General features: G+C 41.2%; 1 protein-coding gene across 1 annotated transcript in view; it reads left to right on the top strand.

The window, feature by feature from the left end:
• Nucleotides 1-26,502, top strand: part of ASAP1 (ArfGAP with SH3 domain, ankyrin repeat and PH domain 1) — a 345,855-nt gene that overhangs the window by 284,859 nt on the left and 34,494 nt on the right. Inside the window, exons 16-23 of the mRNA XM_003782341.2 lie at nt 1,195-1,328; nt 3,099-3,190; nt 4,849-5,035; nt 6,202-6,287; nt 7,362-7,477; nt 7,634-7,701; nt 8,861-8,968; nt 11,931-12,159. Of these exons, the coding sequence (XP_003782389.1) occupies nt 1,195-1,328; nt 3,099-3,190; nt 4,849-5,035; nt 6,202-6,287; nt 7,362-7,477; nt 7,634-7,701; nt 8,861-8,968; nt 11,931-12,159 (1,020 nt within the window). The remainder of the gene's footprint in view (nt 1-1,194; nt 1,329-3,098; nt 3,191-4,848; nt 5,036-6,201; nt 6,288-7,361; nt 7,478-7,633; nt 7,702-8,860; nt 8,969-11,930; nt 12,160-26,502) is intronic.

Raw genomic sequence — 26,502 nt, forward strand, 5'->3', positions numbered from 1 at the left:
CCGGGCTGGGGATTCGAACCCGCCACCTTAGGTGTACGTGGCTGGCGCCTTAGCCGGTTGAGCTATAGGCGCCGAGCCCAAGCTTTCATTTTCAAATAGCACTGTATTACCTAGCTATTGGCAATAACTAACATTATCGAGTGCTTCTACCATACTGAGGATTATTTTAGGTGTTTTGCTTACATTATCTCTTTGAATCCTTACAGAAGCTCTATCTCCATTGTATATATAAGGAAAATAGTTCTCAGAGAGGTTGAATGACTTGTGTAGGGTCACACAGCTAGTGGGTCAGAACAGGGATGCGAACATGGTGTTCCTAAGTTCTGTGCTATACCCTTTATCTCTACACAGTCTACCATGAGCGTCTCAGAGAGAATTCTCAAGTTTTCTGTCATTTTCATGTACATGTTTAATGGTGACTTGCAGTGTGAGGAAACAGCAAACGTGTAGTAAATGCGGAGGTATTGACCAGTCAGAACAAAACTCAATACACGCAGAACCCTGAAGATTTTGGTGACAGGGAGGTGATTTCTCCCACTGTTCTGGAGGCATTGGAGGTTACAGAAAAAAAGCTTTAGGTCACTGAAACATTTGGCATCCAATATTTACAATTGTCTCAATACCAAGGGGTGCTTATGGAGAAGCCACAAGCAAAAGTGAAGTGGCTTGGTCCCCATAGCACAGTGGTTACGGCGCCAGCCACACGCACCAAGGCTGACGGGTTCGAACCCAGCCTGGGACAGCTAAATGACAACTGCAACAAAAAAATAGCCGGGTGTTGTGGTGGGCACCTGTAGTCTCAGCTACTTGGGAGGCTGAGGCAAGAGAATCGCTTAAGCCCAAGAGATTCTCTTAAGTGATTCTCGCTTAAGAGTTTGAGGTTGCTGTGAGCTGTAACACTACAGCACTCTACTGAGGGTGACATAATAAGACTGTCTCAAAAAAAAGAAAGAAAGAAAAGCCCTTCTCTCCTTGTCACAAGGATAAAGTGCTTAATTTTTATTGCAATTTAGTGCCAAAGGGTAGCTTCTGTAACCACCTCTTGGCTAGCCCACAAGCATCCTGTCTTCTATTTAAATCTTTCCTTCCTAATAATTCTTAATTTTTACTATAGCTGTTTTAGTTTCCTCTGTAGTTGGCACACTAAAATGATATATCTTGTTTGTTTCATTGTCTTCAACATTCTTTCCACAGAACCTACCTGGCTTTCCACCAACTTGGGTATCTTGACTTGTATAGAGTGTTCTGGCATCCATAGGGAAATGGGGGTTCATATTTCTCGCATTCAGTCTTTGGAATTAGACAAATTAGGAACTTCTGAACTCTTGGTAAGTAGTAACCTATACTCTAGAATAAAATTTATCATCATGAATATATTTAGAATATTTATTTGGGTTTTTGTTTCTGCTGATTACAAAGAATTTTAATTCCTGGCTTTTTAAAATTTGCATAGATATTTAAAATGTAACTTTTGTGGTTACATTTCATATTGAAGAAAGAGTAAGTTATACATATCTGTAATTAGCTCAGTGAAAATGGCTCTTTTCCTTTGGGATGGACTTTTTCAAACTGCTTTTTTCGTTATGAATTAGTGTTTTCATATGGTTCATACTATAATAGCAGTTAAACTGAAATGGTCACATTCCCTGGTGGCTTATTTTACTAAAAAATAATGACTGAAGAGTTTTCATCAGTTACATTTTTATTTATAAATTTGTGAAAGTACAAATGAATTAGAACAGTGGCCTGTTACCTACTATCATAAAATCAGATATTATTTAACCTGTAACTCCTGTAGGTAGTAAGGGAGAAAATTTGTGAAGTTGTGTTATTTAGCTTTATAATACAAAGGTCATGAACATCCTTTGGTACAAAAATTGTTTTGTCCTATCTCCCTGACTTATGTTGATGAAACTCAGTTTGATAACTAGAAATAGGAAACTCCAAATCCTAAACACTTGTGTGCCATAATCCGAGATTTTTCCCCAAAGACGTGTGTGAACATTTCTTTGCATTGATTCCAAAATTGCATGAATGAGTAGAGGCCTATGGGTATAAATTTTCTGGAATGGTATTAAAAATAGGAACAGAATGCTTCCTGGGTCCTCTGTTGCCTGCAGCATCTTAATCTGTACTTAAATATAAATTAATTTTACTATGTTTCCCTGAAAATAAGACCTACCCAAAAAATAAGCCCTAGCAGGATTTTTATGCATTTGTTAAATATAAGTCCTACCCCAATAATAAGACCTAGTGATGCAGATATGCTGCATAGCCACGCCCTGCATTTCGGCACAAAGAGGTAAGGAAGACTAGAATACCTTTTATCTGCTACAGCTCCTTTCTCCAAGCCTTTAGCACTTGTGCGGGTACATGTGTGGTAACCGGGGTCGCAGGCATCCTATTGCACACATGTGAATGGCTAGGGGAAAGGAGTTCACACATCACTAGCGCCAGCCCCACCAAGGTCAGCTCCCCCCCTCAGGTTCCAGAAGAAGAGAACTTAACTGTATTTGGATAAATGTAGATTGTTGTGTTATACTTAATAAAAATAAAACATCCCCTGAAAATAAGCCCTAGTATGTCTTCTTGAGAAAAAATAAATATAAGACAGTGTCTTATTTTCAGGGAAACACGGTATGTCCTTTTCTTTCCTGAAAGTAAATTTGTTCAGTATAAGAAAGAGACATAATGCTGATTGAAGAATTGTTACTGTCCACGAAGTCTTTAGCCTAGATTCACATAATGGAACTTGATCTGAACTAATCTTGGGTGGTTTGTGTGTGGGTAGAACCAGGTCCTACTCTATTCTGGCATTTATGACCTTGTAGTTGTACACATTGATTTTCTTGCCAATGGCCCCACTTGACTGTGAGCACCTGTGGAGAGGGAACATGTTTTTCCTATCTCTGTATTTTCAACACTCAAAAGTTCAGTGCATGACACATAATAAATACTCAGTAAATGTTTGTCAAGAAGATGGTTTGTATTCTAAGTCAAATGAGGGAAAGTATATGCTTAAAAATCTCAAAAACAAATAATAAAAAACGTTTAACCAGTAGTAAAGAGTTTGCAGTATTGTGCTTTGTTTGTTACAGCTGGCCAAGAATGTAGGAAACAATAGTTTTAATGATATTATGGAAGCAAATTTGCCCAGCCCCTCACCAAAACCTACTCCTTCAAGTGATATGTAAGTATTTCTAATATATTGACTAATTTACCATTCTGTAATTGGTTTTGTACCCTCTTAAAAACTTTTTAGTTGTTCACAGTGCTTTTAATTTCATTATCAAGGAAAGATAGAGCAAAGAGTATTTTGAAATGTATTTCTGGGGTGTACACATGCTTTTCACCACTGCCTTCCCCTGAGTAGTTGCAGCTGAGCTTAGATCTTCATGAGGCAGGTGTGGCTGGAGGGAACTGAGCAAGAAGGAGAGGGGTAGGAGGTGGCATGCCAGATGGAGATGGGGCCAGACCATGTAGGGCTTCGGAGGTCATGGGTCATACTCTCAAGTATGATTGAGATGTTTTAAACAGGAGTGGCATGATCTGAGTTATATTTTAAATGAATCCATTCAACTCAGTGATTCTTAACTAAGGGAGACTTTGGCCTTCCTGAGGGTACTTAGCAATGTATGGAGACATTCTATTGCCATGACTTGGAAAGATAATACTGGCACCCAGTAGGTAGCGGTCAAGGAGGCTGGTAATCCTCCTTTATCCTACAGTGCATAGGTAGGACTGCTGTCCACAACAAAGAATTATCCAGCCCAAAACGTAGGGCTAAGGTTGGGAAACTCAGCTGTAGGTGCTGTGTGAAGGACGGACTGTATGGACAGTGGAGGGGAGATGGAAACAGGTCAGAAAGAAGCTGCTACACCAGATCCCTGAGAGGTGAAGGCGAATTCTTAGTAAATCGGATGAAGATGGTAGCAGTGAATGTGATATGAAAGTAGTTGAATTCTCAGTATATGATGAAGGGACAACCAGTAGGATTTGCTGATCAGTTTAAATATGAATGTTTAAGAAAATTGTCAAGATGGCACCCAAAGTTTTTGGCCTAAGCATCGAGGTAAATAGACAGTACCATTAACTGAAATCGGGTAGATGAGAAGAGGACTGGGCTTGAGGGGACAGATGGGGGAAACTGTCTGTATCAGCCGTAGGACTAGAGTTTCTGGTATCCCAATTTTTAGACAAATCTATTTTCCATTCTTCCTGTTACCCCAATGTCAGAAAGCCTTCAAATTGCTAGGGTACTATGGGTCAAGTGCTCAGAAAGAGCCACTTGAACTGAAGTGAAGAAGCTGATTCCTCAAGAGAAGGAAAATGTATCACCCCTCTCCCCTCAGAACTCAGACATGTAATCCACACTGGTTTCCCAGTCCCACACTGGTGTAATTCACGTGATTTCCCAGTCCCACACTGCATTCTCTGCAGGAAGGATATTCTCCGTTCCACAGAACTCTGAAAACTTTCCATTGGTCTTTCAGAATTGTTGTAACTTTACATTTCTTCATATACTTACATGAACCTGGGTTTGAAGTATTTGTAAATAGCAAATTTTTCGCATTATTGGTAGAGGTAGAAAAGAAACCTGCTGTGATCTGTGAGCCTATTAATTTTGTAACTGTATATGTGCATTACCTGCACATACCAGTGAATGTATATCAGTTTCTTTGTTCTGTCTCTGTTCTATGGAACAACCTGCTGTAAAGCTTAGTTCAAATGTTGAAAAGAAGTGTATCTTAGTTAATATAACGCTTCTCAAAGAGAAATGATTATCAGAAAATTGTAAGCCTTTTTTAGCACTTGGAAAATAAAAATCTTTATTTTGTTCTGTTTTAGGACTGTGCGGAAAGAATATATCACTGCAAAGTATGTAGATCATAGGTTTTCGAGGAAGACCTGTTCAACTTCCTCAGCTAAACTGAATGAATTGCTTGAAGCCATCAAATCCAGGGATTTACTTGCACTAATTCAAGTCTATGCAGAAGGGGTAGAACTAATGGAACCATTGCTGGAACCTGGACAGGCAAGCCCTCACTAAAATCATAGGATTAAAAAGTAATGTGTGGCTGGGCACAGCGGCTCATGCCTATAATCAGGAGGATTGCTTGAAGTCAGGAGTCTGAGACCAGCTTGAGCAAGAGCAAGGCCCTATCTACTAAAAATAGAAAAATTAGCCAGGCATGTGGTGGCGCTTGCCTGTAGTCCCACCTACTTGGGAGGTTAAGATAGGACAATCACTTGAGCCCAGGAGTTGGAGGTTGCAGTGAGCTATGGTGATGCCAACTACACTCTAGCCCAAGTGACCGGGTGAGACTGTCTTTAAAAAAAAAAAAGTAACGTGGAGGCCGAGTGCAATAGCTTACATCTGTAATGCCAGCACTTTGGAAGGGCAAGGCGGGAGGACTTGAGGGCTGGGAATTCGAGACTACCCTGAGTGATAGCAAGGGTCTGTCTTTACAAAAAATTTAAAAAAAAATTAATCAGGCTTGGTGGGTTACAACTAAACTCCCAAGTACTCAGGAGGCTGAGCTAGGAGGATTGCTCAAGCTCAGAAATGGAGGTTGCAGTGAGCTGTGATAATGTCTACCACAATCTACCTGGATGAGAGCCGGACCCTGTCTTTAAAGGGGGGGGAAGTAAAAGATTACTCCTTTTATGTAATAGTAATACTGTATAATGAAGTGCTTATAAGTCATTGGAGACCATATCTTGAGAGGATTTGAGAATAAAAGGGGTGAAAGGGGTGATCTTTTTTTTTTATGCTTTGTAGGCTTTTTTCTTTCTTTCTTTTTTTTTTTTTTTTAAGACAAGAGTCTCATTCTGTTGCCCTGGGTAGAGTGCTATGGCATCATAGCTCACAGCAACCTCAAATTCTTGGGTTCTAGCAATCCTCTTGCTTCAACCTCCCAAGTAGTCAGGACTACAGGTGCCAACCAAAATGCCAGCTAGTTTTTCTATTTTTAGTAGAGAATATGGTCTCACTCTTGCTTAGGCTGGTCTCAAACTCCTGATCTCAGGAGCCATGGCCTCCCAGAGTGCTAAGATTATAGGTGTGAGCCACTCCACCCAGCCAAAAAGGGTGCTCTTAATAATTGCTTGGTGGCAACTGATTTAAACAAAGCTTCTCTAAGCAAACAGGACATACAATCACCCTATTAATACTTATCCTTCCCTCTTTTGTCTTTTTAGGAGCTTGGGGAGACAGCCCTTCATCTTGCAGTCCGAACTGCAGACCAGACATCTCTCCATTTGGTTGACTTCCTTGTACAAAATTGGTACAGTTTTTTGTTCTCTCTGTTGAATTACCTGGGTATGTGTAATAAGTTAACACAAACCAGTCCTGTCAGGGGCCAGGATCCAGAATTAGCAAGTATTTTCTGCAACAAGCCAGATAATGAATATTTTCGGCTTTGCAGGCCATGAGGTCTCTCTCACAGGTATTCACCTTCGCCATTGTAGTGTGAAAGCAGCCGCAGACAGTATGTGAACAAATGAACACGACCGTGTGCTAGTAAAACTTTATTCCTGTCTTTATAAAAATAGGCAGTGAGCCACATATAGTCTACAGAATGTAGATTGCCAACCCCTGGCCTTGATAAATTTAAAATTTTGTCTCTGTGTCCAAAAATTTGCTGCTCTAGAAGAGGTTAAAAGAGAAGACTTAACAGCACAGGACTACCAGATTTGTGAGTTTTCATCGTTCGTAAGTTTAATATAAGAGAGCAGCATGTGTGGCTAGATTAATAGCTGATTCAAATTTGGGAAATATTGATATTAGAATAATATTGAAGAGAAGTTTGGACTTGCTGAACTGATAAGGAGGAAGCAGAGCTTATCCAAAGGAGAGTGGTCAAAACAGTAAGGGGATTTAAACCCACATGTGAAGAATGGCACCGTAACACAAGCCAGATTGTATGTGTTCAGACCTCTTCCTTAGCGGTAATACTACATATAACACAGTGGTGAAGAGCATTGGCTCCAAAGGTGGTCTGCCTGTGTTCATATCCCAGCTTCATCATCCCTGTCTTGATAATCTTAAATGCAAGCACTTCTGCCTGTCTGTGTTTTCATGAGTAAAATGAAGGTTATTAATAGTACTTACCTCATCAGATAGTTGTAAAGGTTAAATAAATGAATACATGTTAATGCTAAGATACTGCCCATAGTGGACACTCAGTAAATAGCTGGTTATTGTCATTATATTGCTTATAAATTTAGGTGTAATGTTAAAATAAATTTAGGTGTAATGTTCTCTGTTGATAAGTAGATTTCAAGTTTGACTCAGTTGCTACCACAGAAACGAATGCCTATAGTAAGTCATTTTTTGTAATGATATTATAATTTTTCAGTGGGAACCTGGATAAGCAGACAGCTCTGGGAAATACGGTTCTACACTACTGTAGTATGTACAGTAAACCTGAGTGTTTGAAGCTGCTTCTCAGGAGCAAGCCCACTGTGGATATCGGTAAGAGTGTGGCCAAGCGTCTCTTTAGAGTAAGAGCATTTGTTGTTCTTCAGTTAAAGCCGAGACTTGCATGTTACATTGTAACTTATTTATGGTTCTCTGTCACTTAAGGTGTACCCTACATAATTATAGAAATTTGTTTTTTGTCTATTTCAGTTAACCAGGCTGGGGAAACTGCCCTGGACATAGCAAAGAGGTTAAAAGCTACCCAGTGTGAAGATCTGGTAAGCAAAAGTAGAAGTAAACAATTTATTAGATATCCATTGCCTTAAAATGCCGTTCAAAAAAAACTGAAATTGAAGATTAAACAAGATTCTTTTTTCATGGAAGGACTACACTACATTTTAAAAAGTGGTAAACTTTGTCATCCACATTTGAGTGCAGTTTTGACATGGAACTGAAAGGCATTTGAAAGGTATTGTTATCAGATAGGCTTATGGATGGAGGTCATACTTTCTCTGCACCTTAACAGTAAAAAATTGCTTGGGAATCTACTTCCAAAAACTGGGCAAGTAAAGCCCAGAATGTAGCGACTTTTAAGACTTTAAATGTTCTACCCTCCCAGACCGTCCCCAGCCTTCTGTGCACACTCACTGTTTTGACCCTTCTAGTTCTTTCTTTAATCCTGCACATTCACAGTAGCATGATTCTCTTGAGTTTCTGCTAAGTACCAGTTCCAGACCCAGAGATCGTACTTTTATATTCTTAAAAAGTCCTTTGAGACAGTTATCCCTGCCCCCATTTTGTAAATAAGAAAAGGGACCACAGATTGGACTGGGACATTAAAAGCCTACCTCTTACACTTCTCAGGCTGATTTTGCCTTTCAGCTAGGAATTTGAAGTTTTGAAGCCCATTTGATAATTTTAAGGAAGCTTTTAATTTTGCAAAGAAGTCAAATTCTCAAACTAAAGAAGGATCTTCCTATAATTCTTTGCAATTCCTCTCAAGCTTGTTGCGTAGGAATCTAGCTTGTCTATCAGTTTTCCCTGTAATACAGCTCCTGATCATTTAAAATCAGAAAATAAGGTAGGATTTTCTCAGTGTTTTTATAATATTAGGATGTTTTGGCTTTTTTTTTTTGAGACAGAGTCTCAAGCTGTCACCCTGGGTAGAGTACCGTGACATCACAGCTCACAGCAACCTCAAACTTGGTTTTAAGCGATCCTCTTGCCTCAGCCTCCCAAGTAGCGGAGACTACAGGCACCTGCCACAACGCCCGGCTATTTTTTGGTTATTGTTATCATTGTTGTTTGGTGGATCCAGGCTGGATTTGAACCCACCAGCTCTGGTGTATGTGGCTGGCACCTTAGCTGCTTGAGCTACAGGTGCCAAGCCTGTTTTAGCATTTTAATTAGAATGGTATGCATTTGCTGTTTCTTCAGCTTTCCCAAGCTAAATCTGGGAAGTTCAATCCACATGTCCATGTAGAGTATGAATGGAACCTTCGACAGGAAGAAATGGATGAAAGTGACGATGATCTGGATGACAAAGTGAGTGTAAATTATGTCCCCAAATTCCTCAGCACTTCTCCCAGTTTTTCTATTTCGTATGGACAACATGCATTTTTTGTGAGATTGATTGGTCTTATAATCCAATATACCAACGCTGTATTTATTGCCCAGTCTTTGATCTTTTGGGGTGGCACTTAACAGTAATATTTAGTTAAGGTTTTCCAAAGAAACAACCAGTAGGGATTGGAAGGGGGAAACATGTTTTTCCAAGGAATTTACTCACACAGTTGAATATGTTGGCAAGTCCAGAGTCCACAGGGGAGTCCAGCAGACTGGAAGTCCTAGCAGGGGTTGAGGTTGCAGTTTTGAGGCTAAAACGGCAGTCTGGAGGCAGTGGTCCTTCCTCTTTGGGGATCTCAGTCATTTCTCTTTAGCTGATCACTGAGCTGATCAGGTGAGGCTTATCCACATTATGGAGGGCAATCCCCTTTACTCAAAATGTGATTGACATGGTCATTACTTCTAACCAATACCATTACAGCAGCATCTAGATTAGTGTTTGACTGAAACATTAGGACACCAAGGCCTAGTCAAGTTAACATGTAAAAATAGCCTTCAAAATAGCTAATTAATAAATAATAACAGTTGTCATTCATTTAGTACAATTATAGCAAAATGACACTTCAGTCAACAGTGGACTACATGTATAAGAGTAGTCCCATGAGATTACAATGGAGCTGAAAAATTCTTGTCACCTAGTGATGCCATAGCTGTCACAGTGCTGTCGTGCAGCACATTACCCACGTGTTTACGGTGGGACTCGCGTAAACGAGCTACTGCACTTATGTCACATACAAGTGTGCAGTAATGTCCAGCCATCTCATTACTCACTCACTGACTCACCCAGAGCACCTTCTAGTCCTATGAGCTCCATTATTGGTAAGTACCCTGTGAAGATATAGTGGGTTTTTTTTTTTAATCTTTTTCACCATATTTTTATTATACCTGTTCTATGTTGAGATACATAATACCTAACTATTGTTATCCAGGTGCCTATAATATTCAGTCTAGTAATGTGCTGCACAGGTTTGTGGCCTGGGAGTGATGGGCCACACCGTGTAGCCTGGATGTGTTTAGTAGACTGCACCATCTAGGATTGTCTAAGCACACTTCTACAATGTTAACAAAAGGATGAAATCACTGAGCAGCACGTTTCTCAGAATCCCTGTCATTAAACACCTGAGACTGTACCTACATGTGTATTAGGCAGAGTTGAACACTTACATTATCTCAGACCATCTGTACCAAGAGCCCGTTAGGGGCATTGTTATTATCCCCATTTTGTGGAGAAGAAAACTTAGACACAAATGGAATTTAGAACTTGTCTAATGTCTTATAGCTAGTTAAGGCAGCCCATGTGATTAGACCTAGTTCTTTTTTTTTAGAAACAGAGTCTCACTTTGTTGCCCTTAGTAGAGTGCTGTGGCATTACAGCTCACAACAACCTCCAGCTCCTAGGCTTAGACCATTCTCTTGTCTCAGCCTCCCAAGTAGCTGGGACTACAGGCGCCCACCACAATGCCTGGCTTTTTTGTTGTTGTTGTTGTTGCAGTTTGGCGGGGGCCAGGTTCAAACCCACCACCCTCGGTATATGGGGACGGCACCCTACCCACTGAGCCAGAGGCACCGCCCTAAACCTAATTCTTCTTGGGTCTTTCTTAAAGATCTTAGCTATCTAAGTTCATGTATGTATTTATTTATTGGATATGTACTAGACATTTCCCCTGTGCTAAACAGGATGTAAAGAAAGTTTAAAAAAAAAAAAAAAAAAGACCAGCAGAGAAAGAGGATCTAAAGGCATTAATCACTGAAGAGGAGATAAATTATTTGACAGCCTGCTAATAATCTTTATAAAAGTTTGGGGGAATTACTGAAAGATATTCAGAGGACCAGGCAAGGAAGTAACATTGGAGATGGGTTTCTGAGGATAGATAGGTTGGAGCTTGCCAGGCAAAGTGAGGAGAAATGTGTCATTCCAGGGAGGGAGAACGTAGCATGCCAAGGCAGAGGTCGTGATAGAGCCTGGGTGTCTGAGAAATGGTGAAGAGCTCCGTGCGTGAGGTTCACTCACCTGGCTGGGTGGGGAGAGATGGGCAGTTGCCCTGCAGAGTCTGGGAGGACTTTCTGGGCCAGATTTGGCCTTTTGGTTTTTATACAAGCAGTCAGAAGCCAACAGAGATTCATTGTCAGAATAGCAAGATTTTTGCCAGCTCTGGCCACACGGTGGAAAATGGGCTGGAGCAAAGAAACTAGAGTTGGGGGCCATTTGGATACTAGTGCCGTAGTGGGAGCTGGTGAGCACCTGCACTAGGAGTGGGCTTGAAGGGATGTTTCTAGGCTGTCAGTGAAGAAACTGAAGCTTCCAGATGACACTGAGTTTCCAAACTTGGGCAGCTAAGTGTGTGCTAATGTCATCACCATGAGTGCAAACACCAGGGACACCTCATAGGCCTTTGAAAATGGTTTATAAGACAAGGCCTAGGATTGGATTTACAGATCTGTGAGTGTATTTCCTAAAAGGATGTAAAATGAAGTAAAGAATGAGAACTTTAATAGTTGAGCAGGGAAGAAAACTCAATGTAGCACATTACAGATGGGCAGATAGACCATCCAAATGTTGGTGAAAGTGTCCTACATAGGAGAGGTATTTGTTAACCAAAAGTTAAATCAGTGGCCTGATGCAGCACTTCTGAATACTGCTGCTGATCCCCAGCCAGTGTTTCACTAGGGTGGCTGCTGATAGAGTTATGAGAAGCACAAGTACAGTAGCTAGATCTTTCTCTCATACCGTGTTGTCACTGTGAGGTTTCGTGGCTGGCCTTCTAAAGTGCAGAGAGGCACAGAAACCCAGATTATCACCTGAGCCCACCTTGCAGAGGTCCTCAGTGAGCCCGAAGAGTATCTTTATTATTATCTCACCCACTGTTATTTCATCTGCCAGCCAAGCCCTATCAAGAAAGAACGCTCACCCAGACCTCAGAGCTTCTGCCACTCCTCCAGCATCTCCCCCCAGGACAAGCTGGCACTGCCAGGATTCAGCACTCCAAGGGACAAACAGCGGCTCTCCTACGGGGCCTTCACCAACCAGATCTTCGTCTCCACAAGCACAGACTCACCCACATCACCAACCACAGAAGCTCCTCCTTTGCCTCCCAGAAACGCCGGGAAAGGTAGGGCTCTGAGAAGGGCTTTGTAACTCTGTCCTTACACCTGGCAGTCTGCCCAGCTTTGAGCTAAGAATTGCCACATTTGAAGGGCAGAGTATGGAATGTGTTGTGAGGGGCAGCTTGAACTAGGGACCCTGCAACTTGCCAGGCACCAGCAGCAGAACAGGTCAGTGTGTGGGTACTCTTCCTGCGTTATCTTGTGTTCGCCTCATGATAATCCTATGAGGATTGTGCCTTTGTGCCCATTTCACAGTCTCAAGAGGTAGAGAGACTTCCCCAGGGTCACACAGCTGGTAGAGTTGAGATCAATCTGAGGTGCACGTGGCTGCAGACCTGTGCTCTTGATAATATGGGGTAGCATTTTGATTCTTTGAAAAGTTAATTTTTGCTACACTAAATGCCTCTCTTTTGAAGATGCTAATGGTGGTGGTGGTAGTTAGTAGTTAAGAACACTTGCATTATGATGGGTCCGAGGCCAGCTCCTTCTCATTTATGGTCTCAGAAGGAGGTGAGTACTACAGTTACTGGCACCATGCAGGTGAGGGGGCTGAGCTTCAGAAATGCTGAGGAATCAGCCTAAAGTTCTCAGCTTCTTGGGGTTCTAACTCAGGTTCTGTGTGACCAGAGTCCACACTCCTCACCCATACTCTCTGAGGACGGTTGTTTTTCTAAGTGATACTACATGGAAAGGAATCTCACCCAGAGGAGGGTTGATCACGCTGTGTGTTGTCATATACTTCCATGGGACTAGCACCTCAGGCTAATGGTCCAACACCCTGTTCTGCAGCAAGAAAGCGCCTATCCTCTGCCCCAAGTCCACAGTATGCCCAGCTCAAGAGGTCAGCACGTGTGCTCATGTGTACAGAGACAAATTTAGGCAGAGAAATGCCACCATCACTGCGTTGCCCCAGCTGGGGAGAGGGATAATTGAGAGGTCCCCAGAGTTGGGTTTAAGTTTAATTTGTACCAGTAAATCCCAAGACAGGATTCTGCCTGTGTGCTCGGCTCATGCTGCCGCAGGTTTCAGGGCCATCCTAGTACACAATGCCATGCCTATTTGAATCACACTGGGGCTATTTTCTGGGAAATGTGAGCTTTATTCAAAACAGTGTTTTTTTCAGAGCTTATTCTCTATTGAAATAGTGTTATAAATGGGAGCTGTGTTCTTAGAAAGACCCCAAATGGCCTCATAGATCATAAAGTAATAGAGAAAAGTTAAAATAAGGCTTTGGCATGAGAGTTTTTGTTAAAGATAACCAACAGTCATAACAGCAATAGGGCCTATAAGCCCAAGGTTTGACCTGCTGGTGTTTTCTTACCATTCCATACATTGTACTAGAATGTTTTAAAATACTTAGCAACCTACAGATCTATAGTGTAAGAGCACTGCATTGCCACTTCCCTCTAGGTAAAGGCAGCAGGGTGGCAGTGTGACAAGAGTAGAGATTCTCTTTCTGTACCTACAGAGGACCATGAAAAACCTCCAGACCAAGCGCAATTAATAATGGAAGTAGCAACTCTGAAAGATTCCATATTACCTAATAATAGTTACCTACACAGTAGGGATTAGCTATGTAGACAGGCGTGGCCTATGCATACCTGTTCGCAGAGACTCCAGGTTGCTGAGAATCCTTAAAATGATATATAGGACAGAGTGATGCTGGGAGCCAGGAGCCCCCTCTCCTCCATCTACCATCTTCTGTAATTTTATCATAGTAGGACACAGAAAGCCCTAAAGTACACTATCAGATTCAATGCCAAGCACATCTATCCTACCTTGTATAAATTCTTACCAGCTCTTTACTAAAGACCCAGAAGGTTTAGCTATAGCAGCCATGGTCCACTAAGGATAGTGTGTGCTTATCCGTTTCCCCCCCAAAAATCGTATAATTGTAAACAGAAAGCCACCCTACTAAAGGGGTTTTCCATGGCCATTCATAGCAAGACTATCTGATTCAGAGATTGGGCCTGACTGCTGGTGAGACATGAGGTATGTGGCTTTCTTGTGACTTTTTTAAGGGACTTGAAACATGAGCTGTCCTATAGCTAGCTGAGCTCACGTATCCTTAATGTTTGGAAAACTGATAATATTTAGAATGGGGTTCTTAAAAGACATTGTTAAAAATCAGCTGATGCTGTGTGCCCAGATAATTCTTCTCTGTTTTGTGGCCTCTACCTTTTTTTCATTCTCTTCTGTTGAACTGATCAAACTATTTTCATAAAAATCAGGGTGTCCCAAATCTGTTGTTTGGGTTGCTCGTTCTCCATGGCAAGTAAAGCAGAGAGGTCTCTGTCTGCAGCAGAAGTCATTTCTACAACTGTGAATTGGGGGGTTTGAAGGATGATGGGCAGAAACAGGCAGTCATGATAAAGTCCGCACAAGTAAGAGGAATACAAAAGGAAAGGGTATAAAGAATTACTCTGAATCCAGTGGAGGAATATTTTCAAGAAACTCCAGCTGCCTCATCAAAATTCAAGGAAGTTTGACCTAAATTACCGTCAAGCAGAGCTCCCTTGTGCTTAAGCAGTGCTCCAGGCAGAGTCTCAGAAGAACTCCATGATTCAGAATCCCAAATTCACCATCCTTAAGCCACATAAAGAAACATTTTTCTGCTGAACCCTTCTTCAGATATACAGAGTCCAGAGAGATTAAATCTATAAAATTAATTGAGGTGTGAAGAAATTTCTCATTCATGATCAGCAGCTTCCTTCTGCTCCCCCCTTGCTCCATGTTTATTAAGACCAGATTCTTGAGGCTTACCAAGATTAGTTTCTTTTTCAATCTTTAAATTAAGATAATGTCATAGAACGTGGATTTTTTTAGAGCTAGGTTGCTAAAAAATTAACACAATCTGTACCCATTGTACAGGTAAAGAAACTGAGCCCAGGAAGCATCAAGGAACTTACTTGAAGTCATGTAGTAGCTAAAGTAGGGTAGAAGATCAAAGCAGGCCTTAAGACTTGTTAGACCAGATCTTCTGGTTTCTCCTTTTCCATGTTGAAGAAGATGATTCATACCTGTTTTGCCTGCCTTTGTGGAATTATCATCAGAATCTAATGAGACAATATTTGGAGAAAGCATTTTATAAAATGCAATGCCTGACACTGCTAGAGGAGATTTCTGTTAGGACTGGTAAGCTGTAACTCTCTAGATGTTTCTATACTGTGGAAGAATGTGGTGGACAACACAATGCTCCAGTATCTGTCTCACAGAACAGGTATTTGAAACCAGATACTCCTTGTTCATGATGGTTTGTATGAATTAACTGTCTTTTTTAATTTAAGCTATATAACTGTGGCTTTCTCCCATTGCAAAATTTCATACCTTTTATATAGCAGCAACAAAAGGTTATACCTGGCATATGGTCACTCACGTGAGATTGTCGTCGGGTTAAACGAGAAGTATATGAAGCATTTAGCTCAGTGCCTGGTGCTTTGTGCTTCATAGGGGATACCACTGCTTGTATTGATGCCACTACACTCTTCTGCTTATATAAGAGAGGTTGGGAAATAGGGACCAGAAGTCTGCTAAATTAACAGCTGCTAAGACCTAGCACTTGGTAGGTACCTTAAAGAAAGGCTTTGTTAAACAAATGAGTAATAAATTCAATCTCAAGGAGCTTATTTAACTTAAGAACTATTTAAGCTTTTAAAAATATCAACAACTGATGCTAATTACAGTTCGCTCCCTTCATTTGAAATCAAGCCCCTAGAATCAGGCATCATATAGCCCTCTCTGAATACCACGTGAATACCTCCAAATATTAATTTTACATTCATGCACTTTTGCTATCATGCAGACTTCCTGCTTCCTATCTTATTTAACCTTGGACTGATAAACTAGCAGATGTACATGAAAGCAGTGCAATGCCTGACATTTAGAGAGCCTCAGTAGATGCTTATTGGTGAAGGCATGGTACCACAGCATATATCCAGTTGGATGTTACACTTGCTGTTAGTTTAGGTGAAGAAACTAAATATCTTCAGCAATAAAAGAATATACAGTAGTTTCAGAGTAATAAGCTAAGGCACATCAGTCTGTGTCAAACAAGACTAGAGGTCGCTGGTCAGCTGCAGACTCCTGGGAAGCCTTTCAAACAACACTGTTCTTTGTAAGAAGCCTTCTTTCCCTTGCCCGCCTCCAGAGAAGAGATTGTGGTTTCTTCCCCATTAGGGCCAGTCCTGCCCCTATACTCATCTTGTCCTAACATTAAGCTGATTTTGCCAATTTTCAGGGTCTTCAACTGAAAAGGAAAGATTTGAGTCTGTGTCTTGCTGGGTTATTGCTTAAACAACATGAGATAATGTCTATGAACTGACAGGTGCATAGTGAGCATTCAGTAAATGGGGATTTGACCTACTACATATATTCAGTTCAACAAATATTCCAGGCACTGGGAATGTAGAGAAGAGTGGAGAAGTGGCTCCGCCTCTCAGAGCTGGCACTGCAGGGGGAGACGGAACAGTAGAATGTGCCACAGGGGCCAGTGATGTTGCTTCCGGAGGAACAGGATGGAGAGGTGCTGCTTACAGCTTCAAAGAGAAGGTCATGGAGTCTTCATTGCATTCTCCCGGCTACCAGGCAGGACTCCTCCAGGGCTAGGGCTGTGAATGAGCTATCCTTGTATCTATGGCACAGAGGGTAGATCAGTGCTTACTGAATGCATAAACAACAGGCAGAATCTGTAAAAGTGAATTCCAGAAACAGATGGCCAGAGCAAGGAAGAAGCACTCAGAAAACTAAACCAGATGTCCTAGGTATAGGACAATTGATTTGCTGAAAATCTTTCTATGACATTTTTGCAGCAAAAATTACACCCAGACACAGCTGTGTAAGCATTTTATACATTCCTTCAACTTCCCCTGGAGGTCTGTGGCAGTAGTGAGGACAGACAGAGGAGTGAAAGACAGAGGACATCCACTGGCCTACCATTATGGCACGCCCCGTTCAATGATTCTGACTCACTTGGGAGTTACTTTCCTGTCAGCAGCAACATTCACATTGGTGACTGTACAGGTTCCTGGGGTTTTTATCTCATAGGAAGACAGATAGGTATGTGGGTTGACGTTAAAGCTTCTCACAGACTGTCAGAGATCATTCTCCATTTGGGTCTTATTTTCAGGTGTTTTTTTGTTTTGCTTTGTTTTGGGGGCTTTTAAAAATCATTTTCCCCAAGTTCTTTTCAAAACATTGTATGTGAATCACCTAAGCCAGGCCAAGGTGCACTGGCCCCTTGAATCCCAGTACTTTTCTCTTAATCACTGTCATAGAAGAAGAGGGAAGGACAAATGAACGGTTTGTTTCCTGTCTAGAAATCAGCCTACAGAGAAGCATAGTACTGTATTATACACAGGCACCCCCTGTCGCACGCAGTCCTGCAGACCTATTGTGGTATCCCAGGACACTCCATTGTACACCTTTTTCCCCATCTGAATACCGAGATGCGCCTTCCTTCTACCCCAGAGTCCTTATCCATATAAATACACAGTATTGTGAATTTACCTACTTTTCCAAGTAATTAGCATAAGCTTTCTGCTCTTTTAAGCTCTATACTGTGAAAACCCTTCGATCAGTTAGATAGGAGGAATGGTTCAAGAGATCTGTCCTCCAACTTAGCATCTTTATTGTGTTCTTGAAAATTGCTGTGAGTAGATTTTAAGTGTTCTCACTACAGAAATAATGATGTATATCTGTGAGCTAATGTTTATGTTAATTAGCTTGATTTAACTTTTCCGCAGCTACTATGGGGTAGTCCTCCCACCCCATACCAAATTCCGAGGATGCTCAAGTTCCTCATATAAATGACTTAATGTTAACATTTGCATATAGTCTGTACTCATTCTCTCCTGACATTCTGTCCTCTCTAGATTACTTGTAATACCTAATACTATGTAAATGCATTTAATTGTATTATTTTATTGCTGATTTTTTGTTTGTTTGAGAGAGTCTCACTCTGTTGCCCAGACTAAAGTGCCATGAGCCTAGTTCACAGCAACCTCAAACACCTGAGCTCAAGCAATCCTCCTGCCTCGCTGGCAACTACAGGCCTGGGGGCCACCACGCCTGACTCAGTTTTCTGTTTTTTGTTTATTTGTTTTGCACAGAGATGGGGTGTTGTTTAGGCTGGTCACAAACTCCTGACCATAAACCAGTTGTTCTCAACCTTCCTAATGCCGTGATGTATTTTCATTGTTACAAAGGGGTTGCGACCCACAGGTTGAAAATCGCTGCCTTAAACAGTCCTCTTGCTTCAGCCTCCTAGAGAGCTAGGATTATAGGTATGAGCCATGTGCCATCCAGCCCTCTTGAATTATTTTTTCATAGTCTTATTTTCTCCTGAATCTTATCTTTTTTTTTTTTTTTGAGACAGACTCTCACTATGTTACTTTCAATAGAGTGCTGTGGCATCACAGCTCACAACAACCTCAAACTCTTGGACTTGAGCTATTCTTTTGCCTTAGCCCCACAAAGCTGGGACTATAGGCACCTGCCACAACACCCAGCTACTTTTTTGTTACAGTTGTCCTTGTTGTTTTAGCAGGCCTGGGTAGGTTCAAACCCGCCAACCTCAGTGTAGGTGGTTGGTGCCCTAACCACTGAGCTATGAGCGCTGAGCCCCTGAATATTTTCAGTCAGAGGTTGTTTGAATCTACAGGTGCAGAACCAATGGCCTCAGAGGTCCAATTTTTTAAAATATGTTGCATATGATAAATAGATATAATTTTTGTTAATTAACATAGTTTTTTAAAAACCTGTTAGAAACTCCTGATAAAATTTTTGTTTATTTTGTCCAGAGTTCTATAGGTACAACTTCTGTCAGTACCCCTCCTGTATGGGATATTGGAATATGTAAATTATACTTCTACAGATAAGTTTTTCAAAAACTGTCAAGATAAGTTTTTTATTAAATCATAGCTGTGTACATTAATGCAGTCATGGGGTACAGTGTGCTGGTTTTATATACAATTTGAAATACTTTCATCAAACTGGTTAACATAGCCTTCACCACATTCACTTAGTTATTGTGTTAAGACATTTATATTCTACACTTAGTAGATTTCACGTGTACCCTTGTAAAATGCACCATAGGTGTGGTCCTACCAATTACTCTCCCTCCATCCATCCTCTCCTCTCCCGTCCCCCTCCTCTTTCCCCTTCGTCTTGGGTTGTAGTTGGGTTATAGCTTTCATATGGAAGTGTGGGTGCTTATATATTGGTTTCATAGTAGGGCTGAGTAGATTGGATATTTTTTCTTCCACTCTTGAGATATTTTACTAAGAAGAGTATGTTCCAGCTCCATCTACGTAAACATAAAAGAAGTAAAGTCTCCATCTTTTTTTAAGGCTGCATAATAGTCCATGGTGTACATGTACCACAATTTATTAATCCATTCATGGGTTGATAGGCACTTGGGCTTCTATGACTTAGCAGTTATGAATTGGGCTGCAATAAACATTCTGGTGCGAGTATCTTTGTTATAAAGTGATTTTTGATCTTCTGGATATATATACCTAGTAGAAGAATTGAAGGATCAAATGGCAGGTCTATTTTTAGATCCCTAAGAGATCTCCAAACATCTTTCCAAAAGGAATATATTAGTTTGCATTCCCACCAGCAGTGCAGTGTCAAGATAATTTTTTAATCCATCTTATAGGTCTGGTTTTTATCTTTGAAATTGCAGAGATTCAATTTTACCAATATGGGAGACCTGTGGGTTTTTTGCTTTACTGAAAACCAGATATTAAAAAAGAATCCTCCCTTGGAGGCTGCAGTGAGCTGTGATTGCACCACTGCACTCTAAACTGGGCGACAGAACAAGACTCTGTCTCAGAGAAATAAGAAAAGAATAATAGTCCTCCTAACTTACACCAAGAATTATGCTTATAAATGTGTACTGAGTACCCAAAGTGTGCCAGACACGGGCCCTAGAGATGTGACGATAATATGGATCATACCCTGTGGAAGTGTAAAGTCTAAGAAGGAAGATAAATTGTAGCTCTAATGCAATGTAGAGAATATCTAGCACCATTAAGCTTTTCGGGAGTTCAAATGTAGAAACAATTGCTTCAGGGAAAAAGGGATGGATTACAGAGGATTCTGGGTGAGGCTACATTTGAGCTGACCCTTGAAAGATGAAGATACAACCTATGGGACAGAGCAAAGGCAGTTCCAAGAGGGAGGTTTACGGCAATAAATTTCTATGTCAAAAAAGAAAAATTTCAAATAAATATAATGTTACACTTTGAGGAACTAAAAAGTAAGAATAAACCAAACCCCAAATTAGTAGAAGGAAATTTAAAAGATCGGGAAAAAATTAAATAGAAAGAAAAAAATAAAGAAGATTAGGCAGCGCCTGTGGCTCAGTGGGTAAGGTGCCGGCCCCATATACCGAGGGTGGCAGGTTCAAGCCCAGCTCCGGCCAAACTGCAACAAAAAAAATTAATATTTTTAAATATTTTAATCCTCATTGGATTAATATTTCAAAATATTAATCCAACAAGAGACTAATGGGTGTTGTGGCAGGCACCTGTACTCCCAGCTACTTGGAAGGGAGCCCAGGAGTTAGAGGTTGCTGTGACCTATGTGACGCCATGGCACTCTACTGAGGGCAATAAAGTGAGACTCTGTCTCTACAAAATAAATGAATAAATAAATAAAATAAAATAAAGATCGACAAAATGAAAAGTTGTTTTTTGAAAAGTTATGCAAAATTGAGAAACCTTTTGTTAGAATAAAAAAAAAGAGAGAGAGAGAAGACCCAAATAAAATCAGAGACAATGGCTCGGCTCCTGTGGCTTAAGTGGCTAAGGCACCAGCCACATACACCTAAGGTGGCAGGTTCAAATCCAGCCCGGCCCACCAAACAATAATGAAGGCTACAACCAAAAAATAGCCGGACATTGTGTCGGGTGCCTGTGGTCCCAGCTACTTGGGAGGCTGAGGCAGGAGACTCGCTTGAGCCCAGGAGTTGGAGGTTGCTGTGAGCTGTGATGCCACAGCACTCTACCCAGGGGGATAGCTTGAGGCTCTGTCTCAAAAAAAAAAAAAAAAAATAGAGACAAAAAAGGAAGCATTGCAACTGATATTATAGACATATGAAGGATGGTTGGAGACTGTTACTACAACTGTATGCCAACAAATAAATCCTAGACATATATAACATACCAAAATTAAACCAAAAAGAAATAGAAAACCTGAGGAGATGGGTAATAAGTTAGAAGATTGAATCAGTAATAAAAAGTCTAACAAAGAAAAAGCCTAGGACCGGATGGCTTTACTACTGGATTCTACCAAACTCTGAATGAAGAACTAATATCTGTTTGTAAACTGTTCCAAAAAATTGAAGAGGAGAGATTTCTTTCTAATTCGCTCTGTGAGTCCAGCATTACCAGGATACCAAAACCAGAGAAAAACAACAACAAAAAGAAAGCGACAGACCAATATCCCTCATGAACACCGATGCAAACATCCACAAAATACTAGCGAACCAAATCCAACAGCACAACAAAAAGATAATACACTATGATCAAGTGGGATTTATCCCAGGGGTACAAGGATGAGTCAACATATGCAAGTCAACAAATGTCAGATGCACCACATCAACAAAATGAAGGACAGACACCGTGTGATCATCTCAGTAGACATAGAAAAGGCATCTGATAAAATTCAACATCCCTTCATGATAAAAACTTGCAACAAATTAAGTATATAAGGAACATACCTCAACACAATAAAGGCCATATGTGACAGACCCACAGCTAAATTATACTGAGTGGGGGAAAGCTGAAGTCTTTTCTCTAAAAATTGAAACAAGACAAGGATGTTTTCACTACTCCTATTCAGTAGTACTCAAAGTCCTCTCCAGAGCAGTTGCCAAGGAAAAACAAAAAAGGACATCTGAACAGGAAAAGAAGTCACAAATTGTCCTTTTTGAAGAGAACATAATCTTTTATATAGTAAAAAATAAAGACTCTACCAAAAAACTTATAGAAGTAATCAACAAATTCAGTAAAGTGGCAGGATATAAAATAAACATACAAAAAATCAGTAGCATTTCTGTACATCAATAACAAGCTTCAAAAAAATCAAGAAAGCAATCCTGTTTACAATAGCTGCAAAAAAAAAAAAATAAGTGTAAAAGACTTAGGAATAAATCTAACCCAAGAGATTAAAGCTCTCTATAATCTAAACTATAAAATACAGATAAAAGAAAATGAAGAAGACATTAAAAAAAAAAAGGAAAGTCTAACCACACTCATAGATTATATGAGTTATAATCTTGTCATTAATGTTGTCAAAATGACCATACTGCCCAAAGCAATCTACAGATTCACTGTAGTCTCTTTCAGAATTCCAATGACATTCTTCATAAAAATAGAAAAATAAAATACGGAAATTTGTATGGAACCACAAAAGACCAAATAGCAATAGCCAAAGCAATACCAAAAACAAAGAACAAAACTGAAGGCATTACACTACCTGCCTTCAGAATATACTGCAGAGCTGTAGTAACAAAAACAGTATAGTTGTGATATAAAAACACACAGACCAGTAGAACAAAACACAAAACTGAGAACCCAGAAATAAAGCAACTTTTTTTTACAGCCAAATGATTTTTGACAAAGACATCAAAAACCCAAGTTAAGGAAGGGACACCCTCTTCAATAAGTGGTGCTGGGAAAACTGGATATCTTTATGCACGAGAATGAAACTAGACCCCTTATCTCTCACCATATACAAAAGTCAACTCAACATTAGAGTCCAAGATGTAAGACCTAAAACAATAAACCTAAGTAGGAGAAATGATTCCAAATACTGGTTTAGGCAAAGCTTTTATGGTTAAGAACGTTAGTAGCACAGGCAACAAAAACAAAAATAGACAAGCAGGACAATATCAAACTAAAAAGCTATGCACATCAAAAGAAATGGTAAATAAAGTGAAGAGAGGCCACCAGAATAGGAGAAAATATTTACAAACTGTTAATCCAACGAGGGACTAATATCCAGAATATACAAGGAGTTCAAACAACTCAACAGCGAAAATAATAATCCCATTTAAAAATGTACAAAGGGGCTCGACACCCCATACCACAGTGGTACAGCACCAGCCACATACACCGAGGGTGGTAGGTTCGAACCTGGCCCAGGCCAGCTAAACAACTGCAACAAAAACATAGCTGGGTGTTGTGACGGGTAACTGTAGTCCCAACTACTTGGTAGGCTGAGGCAAGAGAATTGCTTAAACCCAAGCGTTTGAAGTTGCTGTGAGCTATGATGCCACAGCACTCTACCCAGGGTGACAGCATGAGACTCTGTCTCAAAAAAAAAAAAAAAAGCTAGAGGTGAGGTTTTTTTTTTTTTTTTTTTTTTTGAGACAAAGCCTCAAGCTGTCCCCCTGGGTAGAGTGCCGTGGCATTACAGCTCACAGTAACCTCCAACTCCTGGGCTCAAGCGAGTCTCCTGCCTCCGCCTCCCAAGTAGCTGGGACCACAGGCGCCCGCCACAACGCCCGGCTATTTTTTGGTTGCAGCCGTCATTGTTGTTTGGCGGGTCCGGGCTGGGGCTTCGAACCCGCCACCTTAGGTGTACGTGGCTGGCGCCTTAGCTGGTTGAGCCACAGGCGCCGAGCCTAGAGGTGAGGATTTTAATGTTCACAACACACAAAAAATGATAAACATATTGAGGTAATGGATGTACTGCCTACCCTGATTTGATCATCACACGTCATGGATGTGTATTCAGATGTCACTCTGTATCCAGTAAATATGTACAATCGCATTGTTAACTAAAAAGAAAAAGAAAAAAAAGAGGCGATGTCAAGATGAGGGGAGAACTCAGTTGTGTCTCTGGCTATTTTGGCCAGAGAGCACATGCTGCCGTTAAGAGGAGGAGAAGCAGCCTTTGTGCCTGGAGCCAGGAGGATACTGGACTTGGCTGGTCATTTACTATGACCAGCCAAGCTCCTAAACTTTCTGAACCTTGCATCTTTTACCCTTAAAATGCATACGAAGGGGCTCGGTGCCCGTAACACAGTGGTTACAGCACCAGTCACATACACCAAGGCTGGCAGGTTCAAACTCAACCCAGACCATCTAAACAACAATGACAACTGCAACAAAAAAATAGCCAGGTGTTGTAATGGCCGCCTATAGCCCCAGCTACTTGGGAGGCTGAGGCAAGAGAATCACTTAAGCCCAAGAGTTGGAGGTTGCTGAGAGCTGTGACACTGGGATACTCTACCGAGGGCAACAAAATAAAACTCTGTCTACAAATAAATAAACAAACAAAATAATAATAAAATGCTTACTAATGATGCCAGTAACCATAACATTAATGTTTTCTAAAGTTCTCAGCAATGGATATAAAATTCCCAACTTCTAAGTTTTAGGTCAGGCACATAATACTCAGTAAATGGTGGCTGTAGAAATTGCAGAAAGTGGAAGAGGAGATTGGAAATGCATGTTGATCATGATCTTAGGAATAGATTTCTTTTTTAAATATGTGTGTGTTATATGCATATATATTTAAATATAAATGACTCCTCCATGTCATTTTTCCATTTTTTTTTTATTTGTATATATTGATGGGGTACAAGTGCAGTTTTGCTGCATTGAGATTTTGCACTGTGGTGAAGTTAGGGCCTTCAGTGCTTAAGTCACTAAAGCAGGGGTCCTCAAACTTTTTAAATAGGGGGCCAGTTCACTGTCCCTCAGACAGTTGGAGGACCAGACTGCGGGTCCCGGGCCGAGTCGGCTGCTAAGCAGGACAGGCAAAAACACCCCGCGGGCCAGATAAATGTTCTAGGCAGGCCACATGTGGCCCACAGGCCATGGTTTCAGGACACCTGCACTAAAGCAATGCACATTGTGCCAACCAAGAACTCTCCCATCCTACCCCTAGTGGTGAGCTTCCCACGCCCTGGCTATATGCCCGGTACGCTTCTGGGGTAGGCCTTAGTTAGAGGCATCCCTGGGCTGAGGACACTGAGGTGCTTATGGCAGCACAGCTCAGGTTGGGTCAGTAGGGACCAATGGAGTTGAAGTCACAGCAGATGTCCCAGTGGAGTGACCAACAAGCTGTTGGAGATGTGGGAAGTGACCCAGCAGCAGCACAGTTAGGGCTAAAGAGTCATCTGCACAGGAGCTGCTTTTGCCAAAGGAGAGCAGTAAAAAGCGAGTCCGAGAACCCCTCAGAGAACACAAGCATGCAATGGCATGGGGAGAACAGGACAGAGAATGCCTTGAGGACAGACCTGCGTCAGGAGCACAACGCCTGATACATGAGAGAGGAGCCAGAAGCACCTTCAGAGTAAAGGGTGGCTGAGGAGAAACACTGGTGGGTGTCTGCAAACAGTTATCAAAGACTTTTTCTGATTGTGGCTTTTCCTCCATCCCTGCAGATCACTAGGCCTGTCATATACCTCTTTTTAAGGGCAGGGACACTTTCTCGTGGTGGAGAAAACACTCTTCTGAATGGTTCAGCCTCTTGGAATGTGACAGCTGATGCTAAACTAACACATAAATCCTCAGGAAGAGTGATATGCTTTGTCTGCTCCCAAAAGACCTTCTAATTATTTAACCTCATAGTTATTCACAGCAGCTTCGGAAGACTAGACCCGTGTGTTTAAGAGGAAACAGAAGATAATTTGACATAGCAGCCAATGTTAGTGGCAGAAGAGGATTGAGGTGTTTTTTCTTCTTATTTCTGGAAGCCCCTGACAGAGTTAAGGGGAGAAAATTAGCTGTATTAGTCAACCTCTGTGTCTCCTCCACAATTGACTAATCTTGCCTCCACTCCTTTACATGTTAAGTTTGTTTTGTTTCATCTTTCGATGTCCTGCCAGAATTGCATTTTCCTGACTGAGCCAATACTCAAGTTCTTTTTTTGTTTTTTAGAGACAGCATCTCATTCTGTCAGGCAAGCTGGAGTATAGTGGTGCAGTCACTGTTCCAGATTCTTGGGGCTCAAGTGATCCCCCCACCTCAGCCTTCCAAGTAGCAGGGACTGGGACTACAAGCATACACCACCACACCCAGCTAATTCTTTTTTCCAGTAGAGATGGGGGCTGCCATGCCAGGCTGGTTTCAAACCCCTAGCCTCAAGCAGTCCTCTCACCTTTGCCTCCCAAAGTGATGGGATTACAGACATGAGCCACCATTCTCAGACCTAGATTTATTTAGCACCAAAGAGCTCCTTTAGTGCTTTGGAACTTGTTAGTAATTGCGATGATCTCCTGAGCTCTTTAAATCTTAAAAAAATGTAAGTCTACTTTTCTGGGGTTTATATAATATTTTTCAACCTTTTTTAACTCATGGCCTGTCAGCCAAGATTTTGTGGCATCTTCC

This window comes from Otolemur garnettii, unplaced genomic scaffold, assembly GCF_000181295.1.
Source record: "Otolemur garnettii isolate 467f Iridium unplaced genomic scaffold, OtoGar3 scaffold00004, whole genome shotgun sequence".
Lineage (NCBI taxonomy): Eukaryota > Metazoa > Chordata > Mammalia > Primates > Galagidae > Otolemur > Otolemur garnettii.